The 18,252-nt window shown below is 38.2% G+C and overlaps 1 protein-coding gene across 2 annotated transcripts in view; it reads right to left on the bottom strand.

The window, feature by feature from the left end:
- Positions 1-16,683, bottom strand: part of MCU (mitochondrial calcium uniporter) — a 202,178-nt gene extending 185,495 nt beyond the window's left edge. Inside the window, exon 1 of one of the 2 annotated variants that reach the window (XM_079137123.1) lies at positions 16,513-16,683. In XM_079137123.1, the coding sequence (XP_078993249.1) occupies positions 16,513-16,659 (147 nt within the window). In that variant the 5' untranslated portion in view covers positions 16,660-16,683. The remainder of the gene's footprint in view (positions 1-16,512) is intronic. The other variant, XM_079137122.1, reaches the window with a different exon arrangement.
- Between the last annotated feature and the right edge of the window lie 1,569 nt (positions 16,684-18,252).

The following is an 18,252-nucleotide window of genomic DNA, read 5'->3' on the forward strand; positions in this document are numbered from 1 at the left end:
AGATAATTAAGATAAATATCAAGGTCATTGGTTTCCTGGAAGAGCTATTCTGTTTTCATACAACCCTGTTGGTTTAGGTCAACAGACTCTTGTTCATTCATAACCTGTTAAACTTCCAGGAGGCCAGAGTAACTAACTATTTAAGCTAACAGCTCTGATTTATTCTGGGATTGGGCTGTTCATAGTATGAATGTTCAATCCAAGATCATATCTATCATCCGTTTAGGTATACCTTAGCAAAAATGTTCCATCCTGCAATAGTCACCACACTAAACTTAGCTCCAAGTTAGCTACCAGGTGTTCAACAGCAGGCTGGAGCAAAGAGCCAACCCACAAGGATCAAGCAAGTGCCTTTTTAAAAACTAATCTTAAGAAATTTCTCTACATGGCTTTGCAAAGTAAGCAAAAACCATGCCAAATAGTAAAAAAGGCACTTACTTGACTCCCACAGGCCAGCTCCACACTCTAGCAGCTAAGATGTCACTGGCATGGTACATGGAGAGTGAGGTGGAAACGATATCTTGCCAACCACTGTAGGAATGGTAGTGAAAGACCTAAAAGAACAAAAAAAGTAAAGTCAATGTCAAAGGTAAAGGCCCTCTTGAGCCTGCTAACATGGGTACCAAAGCATATAATGCCAGATAAGAAAAGAAAATCTGAAAAACCTTGTTTAGGTTATTCTTAGCTACCAGTTATTACAGTGACCCTTAGGACAAGAGGGTACTTCTAAAAGAAGATAAATTGTAACCTAGAATTAATCCAGATTGATTATGAGAAACTGTTATATACTTTATTTCTCAAAATTATCACATGGTAAACCCAAGCAAATGTAAAAATTGAGAACAACAATTCATAAACTAATACTTTTTTTCTCTTCTTTTTTTAATATGGAACACTTCACAAATTTGCATGTCATCCTTGCACAGGGGTCATGCTAATCTTCTCTGTATCGTTCCAATTTTAGTATATGTGTGTTGCCAAAGTGAGCACATAAACTAATACTTTTAGAAATGTCTTAACTAGCTTTTTTATTGCTTTGTTTTTGTTTTTATTTTTGCAGTGCTGGGTATGGAATCCAGGGCCTCATGCACACTAGGCAAGTGCTTTACCATTGATCTATATTTCTAACCCTTGAAAAAAAAAAATTCACCCTATCTACAAAAAAAAAAAAATGATGGAACTCTAATAAATGTTGAGGAACAAAGAAAAAAAAACATTTTTTAAGTAAAAGGAATTCTGACAACAGAAGCCCTTGGGCTATTCATATTCATTTACAAACCAGAGAAATCTTGGTGCATTAAAAAGAAAAAAATCCAATTTATTTCCCTCATCATTACAACTCTGTAGAATAGGGGTTCTGTTTGAAATGACTGGAGAACATTCCAAAACAAGAACAAAAATAAAAGACATCTTTCCCATACCACTGTCTCCTTTCTTCACACTTATACTATGCATGGGTTAAAAAAAAAAAAAAAAAAAAAAAAGTGTGATTAGCAAGAAAAACAACAGAAAAAAAAAAATCATTCTTAATTCTTAATCATTCTCCTCCATGTAATCATTCTTACAAAACAAACAAAAACAACAACCAAAAGAAGACTCTTCCTTTGCTGCAGGTGCATTCAGTATCCTTTCTCTCAAAACTATGGAAGAAACAAACAGGTCCCTGAGTTTAATCATTCTTGAGGCTCCAGAATCTATCAAAAAAAAGCCAAAGACAATTTTTTCATTCTCAGTAAGTTTTAACCAAAAGACTATTCTTGCATGATCCATAATTCTAATATGCTTAAAACTGGCCACTCTTTTTAACACACAATCTGGTATTTCAAACTGCCCAGGTCCCAATTAATTTAATTAGAAGAAGATATTCAGTGTTAATGGCATATCTGGCCAGACTACAGTTTGAATGCCTAAGAAACATTTTCTTCTCACTTTTGGCTTGTGTTTGCTTTGCCTTAGCTACCATCCCTGGAAAGCATCCCATTTATTAGTGTTTCCCTAGCTGCCTCAGCATTTCTGGTTAATGCACAATATAGCAAATCATTTGGCGGGACAACCTGAATGAACCTCTGCACTATGTATCTGTAAAAATGCTCAAACCATTATCAAGGATGCTGCAAAAGAAAGACAACAGCATAAAATCAAGAAAATAAAATTTATCAGAGATTGTCTTTTTAAAACAATAACTACAAAGTAAGAATAAACATGGATTGATATATGTTTATTATTAAAACAAATATTTATTTCACACCAACTATCTCTCCTCTTTCCTAGACCTCATTTTTCCTCTGGCTTGCTCCATAAAATTATAACACAATTCAAGAACAATCTTTTTACCATAACAGGCACATATCCTTTTACAAACTAAGCAGATAGTATCCAAATAGCAGATAATTCCAAACACTCAGAAACAATGAATTAATGCCAACAAGTTTCCATTCACAGCTTGTCTGATTTGAAAAATTTGAGGATTTTAGTGGAGTAAACCAAGCTTTTGCTGCAGCAGCTCAATGCCTCATGAGCTTGCTGTATTATAGCAGATGCTCTTCTGCATTTTGTGCAAGACATATTCATCTGTGTAATGAAACATTACCCTTCTCTGCCTCCTCTGGGGGAAGTACAAAGGGTTTTCCCAGGATTCTGATAAACGGGACTGCACACCAAAAAAGGAAATTGGCCTTTCTCAAAGTCAAAACAACATTCCTTGTCCAACTTAAAAAATGACAGAATAGATTTCCCTTTCCTGTCCCTCAAAATATTCAGCTAAAAACACATTCAGACAACAGGATAATGATTAAATATATGGAATAGAGACAGAAATGCCACAAAGTAGTTAAAAATGAATGAACCAGAACCACATGTATCAACTATATTTTAAATATTAAGCAAAAAGAATAAACTACAGAAGGATACATAGTATAATATCTTCTAAATAAAGTTGTAAAACATGTTTACAATACTATATAAAGGCTTATGGATACAAACATATACAGCAAAAGGAAAAATACATGCATGGAGGGTAAACATCAAGTTTAAGAGAATGTTACTTTGGGAGAGAGGACAGGAAAGAGGACTAAGGAAGAGTACTTGGGGACACAATTACGGTATTTCTCAAGCTAGAGGGCATACGTTATCTTACTCCACTTGTTTTTATACACATGATATACTTTATAATTTAAAAAGACGACTTTTCCCCTTGTATGTTTATCTGTACACAATGTCATTTCCTTTCCACCCTTAAAAGGAAAAAAAAAAAAAAAAAAAAAAACCCTCCGGTAATAGAATGGCCTTTCCAAGTGCTCTCCTTTGAGAGCATGCTCATCAGCAGTTTCTTCCATCTTTTCTTCCACTAGTGCCATGATTTTTTTTTTTTTTTTTTTTTTTTTTTTTTTTCCCGGTGCTGGGGATTGAACCCAGGGCCTTAGTGCTCATGAGGCAAGCACTCTACCAACTGAGCTATATCCCCAGCCCATGCCATGATTTTCTGATCCTGGCTGTGATGTGACCTTCAGATCCGTAACTCAGAGCACAGCTTCTCTGCTTTTAATCCACCCAGAATACTCATTTTAGACAAGAAATCTATTATAGTTCCCTTTCATTCTCCTTTTACTGCTAACAGCTCTAGTTACATTATACATTAATGTATTATCTTATACATTTAAAGCTCATCCAACTTTGTGGCACTTGGTCATACTAAAAACCTGAATTCATTCTGAATCAAAGACCAATATAGAATGAGATAGTAAAACTAAAGAAAGCACTGACTAGAGTTTGGCTCTCTATAAAATAAATGAATTTTCCAAAACTCTATAATACCATGATATACTAAATTCCTGTTTTATAATCTAAACTGTGCTTAAACAATTCGCTTTGATGCTTAAGTCAGAACTGAAATTTTTAATTTTTTGTTTAATATTTCATTTTGGGGGGGAGGTTAAAAAAAAAAAAAGAATAAAATGTGATGGCCAACATCTGTAATCCCAGCTACTGAGGAGTCTGAGACAGGAGGATCACAAGTTCAAGGTCAGCCTCAGCAACTTAGCAAGACACTGTCTCAAGATAAAAAACAGCTGGGGATGTAGCTCGGGATGTAGCTCAGTGGTAGAGTATTCCTGGGCTTTATTCCCAATACTTAAAAAAAAAAAAAAGGCATAAAATAAAGAAGCAGGCCAAAGTGCTCAAAGTACTAATATGTACACATGTAATGTCACTTACCACAGCACTGCTTCATGGCAGTGAGCAGAATTCTGGCAGTACAAGATACAGAATACAGTAATGGCAGAATGGAAATTCAGAAGGTTAGATAAAAAATAAACACCTCCGGGCTGGGGTTGTAGTTCAGTGGTGGAGTACTTGTCTAGCATGTGTGAGGCGCTGGGTTCAATTCTCAGCATCACATATGAATAAGTAAAATAAAGGTCCACTGACAACTAAAAAAAAAAAAATTAAATGAATAAACACCTCCATGGGCTGGGGTTGTGGCTCAGCGGTAGAGTACTCACCTAGCACCTGTGAGGCACTGGGTTTGATCCTTAGCACCACATTTAAAAAATAAGTAAGCAAGTAAGTAAAGAAAGAAAGAAAGAAAATAAACACCTCCAAAAATCTGTCATCTTTGGAACTATATATATGTAAAGAATCTGGAGTTGGCAGTACTATTTTCAAATAGTTCCTTTCTCTCTCTTGCAGTGTCCAGCACTGCCCAACCCCAACCAATACATGCCAGGTACATGTTATTCTATCATTCCTTAAATTGCTTTCAATTTTTGTTTGCTTGTTGGTTTTTCTTTGCTGTGCTAGGGATTGAATCTAGGGCCTTGCACATGCTAGCCAAGCACACTACCACTAAGCTACATCCCTAGCCTGCCTTTAAATAACCACTTTATAATCATTTCTCATGACTACTGTTACTTAGGCTTTTCATGTAGTCCAGCTTGTTTCAGCATTATGTGAACTGTTTTTAAAACTACTAGCTGCTGTGTGAATGAGAAAGGTTATTCCTTCTTGACATTTCTATGATCTCTGCCACTGTAGTGTCTGGGCTCAGAGAACAATATGATTTACAGCTGTATTTTCCCAAGAGTTGAAGGATTTAGACAGTGGTATCTAGGACTGTTTAACTCATCAATTCTGATAAACCATCCAACACTGATAGTGTCCACAAGCTGATACTATACTGGGCTCCATGGAGCTGGATGATTTATGCCTGTAAGGTACTAGGGGCAACTAACCACTTACTAAGGTTTTACCCTGAGAATTCCAATAGCATAACTACAAAAGAAAGCAGGAACATTTTCTACTTCAGTCTGTTGAGCACAACTCAATTAATTCATCGATGCAATGCAATCTCACTTCAACACTCCAACCGCAACTCCTCTGTCTCTTCTCCCAACTCACATCTTCACCTCTTCCTCCACTCCTTTAATAGTTTGGGACAAAGAAGAAAAGATGGGACTAAAGGACTATGAACCATTTAAAGGTGAATGAATACAGGATAAACTGTTCATCAAGGAATCAGAAGCAATTAAGGAGAATGTCCTGAAAAGGAACTGGAAGGCTATTTATCTTTCTTCAAGTTCTTGATCCTTGTACAAATAAGCAAATACATGACATCCGGGTTTATGACTTCATGCAAGCCACCAATTAAATAATATAAAAGATACTTATAAAGCATTATAAAAAATGAAATGTATCTTATAATTGAAGAAGTAAGTTCCTTACGTTCACTTAATCAAGCATCCTTATTTACCTGACAAAAATAATAAGGTCAAAAAAGTTTAAGTGACTTACCCAAGATCAAATAGCCTCTTTTTGTTTTATTTTTGTTGTGGTACTAGGAATTGAACCCAGTGCCTTGCACATGCTAGGCAAGTGCTCTAATACTGAATTATACCCCAGCACCCAAGATCAAATACCAAGTTAATGGAAGAGAGAGGAATAGAACTCAGATTCCTAACTATTATATACCATATGTCACCTAATCCTCTTCAATTACTTTTATTTTATTCAATTACACACACATACACACACACACACACACACACACACACACCTCACAACTATCACCTCTTCATTTATTTATCTATTTTAGAACTAACAAAAATTTTCTGTGATGGTACAGCAATCCTTTACTCATAAGATTCCAAAAGGTTCACCAACTAAATTGCAAATAGAACCTCTTCTGGTAGAGCAGAAACTGCAATGTCTCTTAAAAACTCACGGTTATCAAAGAAACAGCTATTTTTGTATTATACTGCCTAGAGGACTAAGAATTTATGCCTTCTAAATAAACCAATCCAGTAAGGTACCTAGTCAATTAAAATGCTAAACAATCACTCCAAATCATTTTATTTTAATGTTTATACCTCTTAAGAGATGGGGATGGCAGAAGCAATAGGAATCTCATGTATTTACATTTCTAATGTGGAAATGAAGATGGGTAAATTTTTAGGAAGAAAAGGTTGCACACTTAGGAAAATCTACTTAAAATAAGAAAGAAATGGTGTCCTATTACAAAGTAGGGTGACTGTAGATAAATATTACACAATATTGGAATGTTTTTGCCACATAGAAATAATAAATGTTTGAAGAGATGGATGTTTTTACATTAATTTGAACATTACACAATGTATACATGGATCAAAGAATCACAAAGTGCCCCATTAATAGTATAATTTTATGTGTCAATTAAACAAATTAAAAAGGGAAAAAAAGGTCAATATTTCCTAAAGTGAATCAAAACAAGGCAATTAGAGCTCTTTATCAACTCATATATTACAAAAATGGAGAATCAACAAGAACAAAGTCAATTACTTAAAAGTATTCCTCTAGTCAATGAACATAATATTAAGAACTACTACACAAGCTTTGAAGACTGTGATGTACAGAATGCACTCCTTCAACGATGATCTGCTGAGTGCGTTTCATGCTGTGTGTACCTTTTCTCACTGCTGTGCAAATCTTCCAAATTCTATGGGGAAACGGAGAGGAGGTGGGAACATGAGAATAAGGTGGGCATCTGATTTGATACATAAATTTTTAAATCTCTTAAATATAACTAAAGCACAACAGTACATTTTAAAATATAAAATTAGAGGCACAGAGAAGATAATAAAGCATTTTAACATTACTATAAAAAGGAATACTTCAAAGAAGGTCAAGAAATAAAGTTTCAGTGCCCGAGTAATAAAGTCAGATCTTAAACTGAATTGCCCTTCTCCCTGGTACTAGCTAAGAGATAGTCCGTATCCAGTTATCAAGTTCTATCAATTCTATTTCTGAAATCTCTATCTTTTCTATTCCCTTTTCACTACCCCCAATGCTACTGTCCTAATTCAGGCATCTCTTACCTGATCCATTGAGCTGCCCCTTACCGCTCTCTTCTGCCTCTTTGGTCCCATCCTTTCCGCTCACCCTCACACCTGTTGACAGAGTGACCTACCTAAAAGTACAAACCTAAATCAAGTGATTCTCCTACTTAAAATCTTCAACAGCTCATCTACTGACAAGAGGTATTTTTTCCAGATGGTAGATTAAGTTGTAAAATCAATTTAGGGGGCAGCCCCACCAGTATTTCTTCAATAAAACAGAATCTATATATGCTTCATGCATACTTTCTTGAGACTTTTCTTTAGTTTTACCTGCACACAATGTGCACACATAATGGGTCCTAATGTAAAATGCAAAATGTACTTCTATGTGGATTGAAAAACTGACACATCACACAAAATTTCAACTGCTTTACAAGTTCCTTCACTATCACAGTCTGATCCCTCCCCCTCAGCACAGGGGTGAAATGTCAGACTCTGGAGTCAGACTCTTTGGGTTAATACGTCAGATGTGCTATTTACTAGCTGTGTGATCCTGGACAAGTAATTTACTGTGTGTCACTTACCAGCTGCGATCCTACGCACATCACTTAAACAATCTGAGGTAAAATGAGAATAATAACAGTACCCATGCCATAGGGGAAGGCAAGGATTAAGGGAGATAACCAATGTAAAGAGCTTGGCACATTGCGTACTTGATAAATATTAACTATCACTGATATCATTACTACCATCCAGCCTAATCTCCAACTATTCTTGTCCATAATCTGGTTGCATGTAACAAACTACTGACTGCTTCTCAAATATATCTTACTCCTTCATGCCAACCACACTTTTCCAGTCTGCCACGTGCTGTATTTTCTCATGTTTCAGCTCAAGCAATGTTTCCTCCGAGTCCTTCCACGGCTCCAACAGGGCCCTCTGAGTGCTCCCCGAGAGCCTCCATCAGGAAAAAAAAAATTCAGCAATACAGTTGCACTGATTCACAATGTCCCCTGGCTAAACTGTGAAGTCTTATGGTACCAGTGCCTAGCACAGTGTCTCATAAAAGAATGAGTTCCATGGATACTTTCTGAATGAGTAACTCCAGGTTACTGGACCTTTCCAGGTCTTCATTGTTCATCTGTACAAGAGCAGTATTTTGCCTAAGGGATTGTGAAATACACTAGAAGTGATTTAAAAAAAAAAAAAAAAAAAAAGTTTGGTATTCAAGCAATACTCAATAATTGCCAGGTTTACTGGGACTGCTTAGCATTCCAAACTTAACTACCAGGATCCCCAGGAGGGAAATACCTTAGACCCCCCACTCCCCAAGGGAGGATGAGGAAAGAGATTTAAGAAATGTAGTCAGTACATGGATATCTCTGGGAAGAAAACTGCAGTAGATACCTGAAAAAGAAATGAGGGTGAAGGAGCAGATGAAGAGGAAGGAGGACTCACACTGACACTCAGTATGGTATAGCTTTAGTTCTTGCCAGACCTTGGCTTAAATCCAAAGCCATTTGTCCTGTCCATCTTTGCATCCTGGCACTAGAACAGCTCATGACACTTAGGAACAAGTGAATCTGTATCATCCTCAATTTCATCTATAAAAAGAAGATAATAATACCTGTCCTAAGGTTATGATGAGAATTAAAAGAATAATGCCCTCAGATCTTAGATGCTTTCTTCAATGTGCCTGTGTTTATAGAGATCAGGTAGTTCAAGCTAACAAATTTGCTCTCTTCTTATCTGACAAATTATCAGTCACATTAACTTTCTCTGAACTAAAATTTAAAGCAGACATTAATACTCTTAAATATCCCGTAACATTACTTATTGCAGATTAAGTAAGAAACACACGAAGATCTGTCTTAGAAGGTGAAAAAGGAATTTTTAAAGGATCTTGTTAGCTGTAAGGCAATATAGTTCAGGACTGCACATTTTTGACTGTCCTCTGGACAACATCATATACCTAATGGACTCCTCAGCAATTTTCTAGTGATTTACAAGAATTCCTCAAACAACAAAAAGGATGATAAATAACAAGTTTTAAAAAAAATGTAAAAACTGAAAACTTAAGTAACAAAGCATGAAAAGTAAAACACTCTTTCAAGTTAATAAATATGATGTTGTTAAAAAAAAAAAAAAAACTTCGGAAAAGACTATTTTTAAGAGAGGTGGCATAATGCAATGTCATATTATCCAGTTATCCCAGAACTGTATCAGAAAAAGTTTAGCTTTAGCAAGCTATTAGGCCCAGTTGGTGACAAAATTTACCAAGTTATATTTTCATCAACATAAAAAAGTCAAGCCTATACATGGTTTGTGGGTCAATAATTCACTAATTTAAATTAATTTGCTTGAAGTCAACTTTCATTTCAAACAAGCTGTCTCACTGCAAGCATTTAACAAAGTGCAATGAAATACATGAATTGTTTACCTTTTGTTTTCAACCTGCAGAGGGCAGATTTTTTTTTTTTTAAACAGGTGTCAGTCAGCTTGATCTAATTCAGAAAATACTTATCAAGACTGAGTTTGAGTTCAGGTACACGGGTGAAATGTTTAGATATGAAATGTTCCCCAAAGGGTTTGTGTGTTGAATCCTTGGCCCCCAGAGCAGCAGTAGAGCCTTCAGGGAGATGACTGGATCATGGCGGCTCTAATTTCACCGATGGCTGAATTCTTGGATGAATTTACCCTCAATGGGCTACTGGGAGGCAATGGAAACTTAAGAAGTGGGGCTTAGTGGATTACTGGCTATGTATTTTATCCCCGCTTTTCTGCCACCATGATGTACTGTCTCACCACAGGCCCAGAAACAATGGAGACAAGTAACCAAGGGCTGCAACCACGGGTCAAAATAAACGCTTCCTCCTTTAGGTTGGTTTTCTCAGGTATTTTGTCAAAGCAATGGAAAGCTGACTAACACGGGTACTTACTCTAAGAACTTGACTTTTTAAATTCTCTTTTTAAACCCAGTATTGTGTAATTTAGTAAGAAAATAACTGAGAAAACCAGATGTATGGTCCGTTTTCAGCTCCACTAGAAGCCATCTCATCACACTTGCACTCATTCCCTCAAAAGTGACTGAGCTCTAATTCTAGAATTTTGTAGACAAATTCTCCACAGTAACATCTTCCTTTTCCTCAGGACGTTATTCTTTTTAAAAAAATATTTTCAGTTGTGTATGGACACAATACCTTTCTTTTATTTATTTATTTGTATGTGGTGATGAGGATTGAACCCAGTGCCTCACACATGAGAGGCAAGCGCTCTACCACTGAGTCACAGTCCCAGCCCCTCCTCACAACATGTTATTCTAGTAATTCTAATACATTCCCTGAACCCTGGTTGGACATTAATCAGTTGAATAAAGGATTCAAAACCTGAGACTGAGAAGATATTCCAAGATATTAAAAAGTAATCTTAAACTTAATCACAGAAAAACAATTTTTAAGAAAACCTGTAGGGGCACAAAGCTAGAATGCAAAAAGGAATAAAAACAGCATCCCAGAAGTTATTCTTAAAATGGCATTAATGAAGATCTTGTAGAAAGCTTTGATTTAAACAGGGAGGCAGTCCCCCACACAGAAAACGATTGGCTGTCAATGTACTGTTATTGGGTTTGTTTTTGTAGTACTAGGGATTGAATCCAAGGCCTTGCATATGCTAGCGAAGCACTCTACAACGGAGTTACACTTCCAACCTTTTTTTTTTTTTTTCTTTTTAAACAGTCTCACTAAATTATCCAGGCCTTCAACTTGTGATCCTCCTCCTTCTCAGCCTCAAATAGTTGGGATTACAGAAGCACACCACAATGCCCGATTTCCAATATACCATTGTTTGTTTGGGTCTGTTTGTCCGGGTACTGGGAATTGAACCCAGGGGCCTTCTACCACTGAGATATAGCCCCAGTCCTTCATTATTTTTAATTTTGAGAAAGGGTCTTGCTAAGTTGCTGAGGCTGGCCTTGACCTTGCAATCCTCCTGCCTAGGTCTCCTGAACTGCTGAGATTACAGGCATGTGCCAACATGTCTAGTTAATTACACTATTCTTGCTGCTGTTTTTTTTTTGTTTGTTTGTTTTATATATATATATATATATATATATATATATATATATTAAGCTGTCAATGGATCTTTTACTTTTTTATTTATTTATATGTGGTGTTGAGTATCGAACCCAGGGCTTCACACATGCCAGGCAAGCACTCTACCACTGAACCACAACTCCAGTCCTGTATTTAGGTTTCCCATTAGAGTTCCATAAAAAGCATACAATGGCATCCTTTAAGACTCAGAAAAGTTCAAATAATCAGAATATGTTGAATGTATCCAAGTTCATTCACTCAAATATTTTCAAGATTTAAAATGAATAAAAAGATGTTTGCTTCTTTAAAAAAAATGTATTAAAATATTTTTTGTAGTTACTGTATTTTTTTATGCCTTAATTTTATTTATTTATTTATATGTAGTGCTGAGGATTGAACCCAGGGCCTCAGACATGCTAGGCAAATGCTCTACCACTAAGCCACAACCTCAGCCCTCAAAATCCTATTACAAATTTGGAATTTGATTCAAGTATATATTTATAGGGGCTGGGGAGATAGCTCAGTCGGCAGAGTGCTTGCCTTGTAAGCACAAGGCCCTGGGTTCGATCCCCAGCACCCAAAAAAAAAAAAAAAAAAAAAAGTATATATTTATAATAATCTGGGTAATTATCATACTTTTGCTGACTACAGACAGAAAATTTGTGAACACTATAAAACTAATCCAATGGTACCACTTCTTTCCACCAATTCAACCTAAAGAAGTATAATATACAACCAAAGATAGCACTGGCAATACCAAGCTTAAAGCAATTATCAAAATTTGGCTACCTAAGCAAAAGACTATTAAACAAGTTGGGGAGAGGGGTAAGATACAAATTTTTGCTTCATCTCCCCACTAAGATAAGATGTCAAGAGAGAACACGACAGTGTCAATCTGTGTCCTGAAGATAATAAATCCCATGAGAATTCAGAGAAGACAGAACAAGAAAAAAAAGGAATTAAGAGGCAGGAATCACTGGGCCTGATGGTGCACACCTGTAATCCTAGCTATTCAGGAGCCTGAGGCAGGAGGATACAAATACCAGGTCGGCCTCAACAATTTAGTAAGAACCTGTCTCAAAATAAAAAATAAAAAGGCTGGGAATATAGCCCAGATATAAAAGCACTCTTGGGTTTAATCCCCAGTACCAAAGATTAAAAAAAAAAAAAAAAAAAAAAAAAGAGCCAGGAATCACACAAATAAAGATTCAGACCTGAACTGTGAACCCACCTCTACTTAAAGGAATTTTAGTCCTAGCTGTTTTGAACCACAAACATAATCTAACGGGGATTAGCGAAAATGTTAGATTCAAAAGGAGTTGTAATCTAGGTGCATACCTGTAGTTCCAGCTACTCAGTAGGCTGAAGCAGGACAATCAAGGCCAATAAATAACATAGACTGTCTCAAAATAAATAACAAAAATAAATAACAAAATAAATAACATAGACTGTCTCAAAACAAACCAAAATAGAATTTGCGGGTCAGAGTCTTTACCCTAAAATAGACATTAGAGGTTTGAGGAGAGATTAGAAGTGATGAAGACTGAAATTAAGCTACAGAAACTACATAAACTGTTAGTATGAACGTAAGGGACAGTGCAGAGATTGGCTTGAGTACAGTGGAGGATCTGTGCTGCAGAGGTCGATTGGGCCAGACCATCGAAAACTCAATAAAGAACTCGGACTGGTGTCAGGCAATATAAACTCATTAAAACTTTCAGTCTAAACTGAAACAGTATCACTGTCAAAAACCCGCAAAGAGTAGAGGACAGCAACAAACCGTAACAGTACAATGACAGACTTAAGTAAGAGATAAAGTAATACACACAGCAGTTGATCACTAGGAAATGCCAATGGTCACACTGTCATAATCAGAGATGAGACAGTTTGATTTAGCAAAGAATTTTCAGCCCACAATGAAAGGCAGTTTCCCTTGAAAATAGCAGCCACCTTCACTTACCATACAGACAGGCAAACAGCAAACATTTTATATCAGTCTCAGTTACAGTCAAAATGTGGACAGCAATAACAGGTTCTTCACACAGGAAGGAGAAAATTACACTAGATGGTGCTAAAAATATTGAAAAAGTCACTGTACTCAATTGAAAGGCTTCTTTAAAGTTGGGTAGAGCGGCACATACCTACAGTCACAGCTACTTGGGAGTCGGAGGGAGGTGGATCTCTTGAGCCCAGGAGTTTGAGGCCAGCATGGGCAACAACTCAAACATCTAATGGACACTACCTCAAAAAAAAAAAAAAAAAAAAAAAAAAGGCCAGGCATGGTGACACACACCTGTTATCCCAGCTACTAACCAATAATCCCATCTACTCAGGAAGCTGAGGCAGAAGAATCACAAATTCAAGACCAGCCCAGATAACTTATCAAGATTTTGTCTCAAAATAAAAAGCAAAAGGGCACCGGTATCACTGAGTTATAGAGCACCCTGGGTAAAATTCCCAGTACTGGGAAAAAAAAAATTTGAAAGATGTTTTAATGAAGGTTGGGAAAAGGTAAATTATGTTTCTAACTTTACAACTGAATTTACCAACTAGCTGAACTACTATATTGCTTTGAACTCATTCTCCAAACTTAGAAAAGATGTATTTCCAAAAAGATGACAAAAAAGTAAGCAGTACTATAATCGATTATGTCCCCCTGCTCTAATTTACCATACCTACTACAGCAGAACAAAAGTGGCACAAGTTGGACTTGTGATCCAGGCCAATGCAGAGTGCCATCTGCTGCACACACACAGGATGTCTCCTGTACAAGAATCAACCTTAGTGTCTCTCATGTACCTTTATAAGAACATCTATTCTTTCTAGAAAGTTGTTTAGTCCCACATTCACCTAACACATGTGCCTCAAATCACACCTACTAACAGAATTCCCACTCATGGGACTTCAAAATACCAATAATTTTGTAACAAACAATTAGTTAATCTTAGAATAGAGGTCGGAGATGGAAAGGAGCAATTGCAGTTATATTAAAAAGAACACAACAAGGAGGTCTTAATATCTGGAGTGAGTAGGAGTCCTAAAACTGTTATATGTCAGCTATGTTAATCCTGGCCAAGTTTCTAGCCTTTCTGGATCTCAATTTCAGGCAAGAAATACCAAAAATTTAATCTCTAACAGATACTTTTCAAATTGTCTTGTGAGGAATCGTAGAATAGATGGAGACAACTGGTCACACGATTTCAGAGCAAGCACAGAAAAATTAAAAATCCATTTACACATTTTAAAAAGGTTCAACTTTTTTCAAAATCTTAGAATTCTAAGTTCATTTACAAGTCACCATTCCCATGACAACACTTCTGTCCTTCAGAAATAACACTTCATTGTAAATGTACTTTCAGTTACAAATTCAGCACATCAGTTTTACCCACCCCAGAATAGCACAGAAGAACACTTTCATGAAGTATCCCCACAAGGAAGACACTCACAGCCTGATGGATTCACACAGTAGAAAATCCATGAGGCACAATTTTAAAATGCTACGTGAATACCACACCCAAACAGTATTAAAAACAAACGGTGCAAAGTCAGAAGATGTCTTATCAAAAAACAGAGAGAAAGACAACTTGGGAAGTCTTTAAATAGTTTGGAAGGGAGAGGAATGCAATCAGATTTGGGACAGCCTTATATTTTTAAGAGAACAAAACACATAATTCAAGGCTATGAAACACGCAAATCTAAACTGAAGAAAAAGCTCGGCTCTCACCCAAAAGCTTCAGCAAAGCAATATGCCTGTATGCCAAATATGAAAAAGTGCAATTTTCTCACAGGAATGAAGATAGGGTCCATAACTATGACTAATAATGGCAATACTCTCTTGCATTTGCAGAGCATCAGTTCTTTTCATAGCTCTTTCAGACAATTTATGCTATCGTGGGTCTAAGGATTTCCTCTTTGAAAACATCCAGTTTTGTCCTCTTAAGAGCTATGTGATCAGAACAAGACAGGTGATGTGTTTGTTGAGAGCTAAAGGCACTAGTTCCTCCCATTAAGCTGTCTGCAGTGATCTTCTTTTTTAACTACCACACTACACAACTTAGCCCTAGGACATAAAATCTACACTCATTCTCTCAGAGTTGGCCAGAGCCCAACACATATGGGTCTAGAAAGTCCAAAGGAAGGGAACCTGCTGACTTGTTAGGTCATGAACTCCATGCCAAGTCGATCTCTCGCAAATGAAAACAGAAATCTCTCACCCTCTCCCTCCTACCCATCCCTCCCGGCACACACCCCAAGGCTGTTCAAATAGAAACGCCCTTTCATTGCCAGCCAATGAAACCCAGCAATAACTGGTTAATACAACCACCAAATCTCTGCCTCTGGAACAACTTGTCATATTCTCTTCCCCTGTGCCTGCTGCCCATCCTTCCTTCTTCAGGCACTCCTGAAGCTTAAAAACCAGCCCTCGGAAAGAACCACTGAGGACCTTTAAGGACCCGAGGGGATGGAGCTTGTCTCCTGAAGCAATGCAGCATCCATCTCGAGGAAGCTGGTCCCCTTGCACACACATATGCAGGAAGTCAGAGAGGGGGATAAAGTTTGATTTTCCTTCTTGGTCGTTCCCCTAGGGCCGAGAGAGGACGAGTGAGCAGCCCCGCTGGGGTCCTGGGTTGCTCTCTGGGGACAGTTTCCAGCAGCATGGCACTGCCACTCTTCTGACACATACACAAGGCAGCCGCGGCAACTTAGGGCACCCCAACCCGCCAAGAGGAGGAAGGAAGGGGACAACTTGCATGGGGCTCAGTTCGGAGCATTGGGGCAGAGCTCTTAAGAAAGAAGAGAGGAGGGACCGAGAACGGAGGCGGGTCAGGGAGAGGTTCAAGTCCCGTCCCTTCCCCGCCCTGGTGTCCCCAGTCCTGCGGGAACATCCCCGCCGTCGCCCCTCCTCCTCCTCCTGGCTTCCTCCCGCCCGCCCTCCCTTCCTGGTCGCCGCCGCAGGCGCCTGAAGGGCACGGCGGCTCCACTGTGCCCTGCAACCTCGGGAACGGCCGGGAGTTGAGGTAACTCGCCCGCTGCCCCGGCGGCCTGCCCGCCCGCGGCTCCGACACGCCAGCGCCGCCCCGCCCTCCCCGGAGCCGCCCGGCGCGCTCGCTCACCGTCCGGTGGTGCTGCTGCTGCCGGTGGCGGCTGACCGCCAGTCCGGGGAAGCAGCCGGCAGTCAGCGCCCCGCAGCCGCCGGCGCCCCCGCCGCCGCCCCGGGAGGAGAGGAGCAGCAGGAGCGATCTACCTGCGGCGGCCGCCATCTCTCAACTGGAAACGGCGCCGACCCAGGCAGCGCAGCGGACGGCTGGGGCGGAGCTAAGACCCGCCACTCACCGACCCCGGGCCAACTACCACCCTTGACTGAGTTGATGAGGCGGGGCTTCCTGCAAAGCCCAATGGACTGGCGGGAGAACCACACTTGAGGCTGCCTGTCACTTCCAGAGTTACCTATTGTGGGACATAGTCAATTACAGGCAAATTCTAGGGAACCGGTAATTGGCACCCGAGCCCCTCATAATAGAGCAATAAGAGATGACATGTTCGATTTGGCTAATGTTCACAAGATAGAGCTAGGATAAGGGTAACTAGGGAAATAGATATCTATGCAAAGCTTTGTTCCAAGTTGAGTTGTGAGTCTTCCAAAGTTAGCAAATGGGTACCAAATTGATAACCACTAACTGGGTATGCTGTAACTCTCAACGACATGCCAGAGTTAGAATTCATAATTGGTTGTATTTGGATATACTGAAATTAACTTTGCAGCATAAAATGGTCTAATGACTGTGATGTGTAGCATAATACAGGAGGAATAGAATGATTTCAATACGGAAGTCCCAGAATAAGTACATGCCAACAGATTACATACACTTCGAATACTCTGTTTTACAGCATCCTTATACTGATATTCTCACACTCTCCAGAAACAGCACTCTGTATCTTACCGTACTTGACCCAGTGTGCATTTTTTAAACTATAGAAAGGACCAGTTGATAATGTATTAAAAACCATGTAAAGATTTTTAAATGGAGTTTCATAATTCTGCTAAGATGGTCTTTGGAATAACTCCTAATTACTTTCTCTTGAAAATATTTCCTTCCACAAGAAACAAGTTCATAATATGGACTCAGAATTTCCTCAGAAGAGACTTCCTTGCTATCTGCTTATTATTATGATCTGGTTAATTATCATACCTCCTTTTAAAATCTGAAACAGAAAAACAGGTATGATAGCAAATACAAGTATTATCCTAAATTTTGGAAAACTAATTTGTAAAATAGCCTTAGGTGAAATTAAAACAAAACTAGCAACAAAAGCACACAAAGAAAATTTTACCACTTGTTCTAATAATATTCTTCAAAGTTTTTCCTAAATGGTAATTTATTGGTCAAGAATAACCAAATAGGGGACTGGGGTTATAGCTTAGTGGTAGAATGCTTACCTCCAATGTGCAAGGCACTAGGTTCAATCCTCAGCACCACATAAAAATAAAATTAAAAAAAAAAGATATTGTGTCCATCTACAACTAAAAAATATTTTTTAAAAAAGAATAACCAAATAGGGCTGTGGTTATAGCTGTGTGGTAGAGTGCTTGCCTAGCATGTGTGAGGTACTGGGTTTGATTCTCAGCACCACATATAAATAAATAAAATAAGGTCCATTGACAACTAAAAAAAAAAAAATTAGAAAAAGAATAACCAGATAATAAAGTGGAACTTTTCCTTTTATTCTTAAACCCAGCCCTAGAACAGTAAAATGATTGGCTTCTCTGGGTGAAACTATCATGCCACTCACCCAAAAAGCTTTACTGCCCAACAAGTGGAAACTGAAAACTCAGGAATGAGCACCCCATTCAA

The sequence above is a fragment of the Sciurus vulgaris genome, assembly GCF_902686455.1.
Source record: "Sciurus vulgaris genome assembly, chromosome: 4".
Taxonomy (NCBI): domain Eukaryota; kingdom Metazoa; phylum Chordata; class Mammalia; order Rodentia; family Sciuridae; genus Sciurus; species Sciurus vulgaris.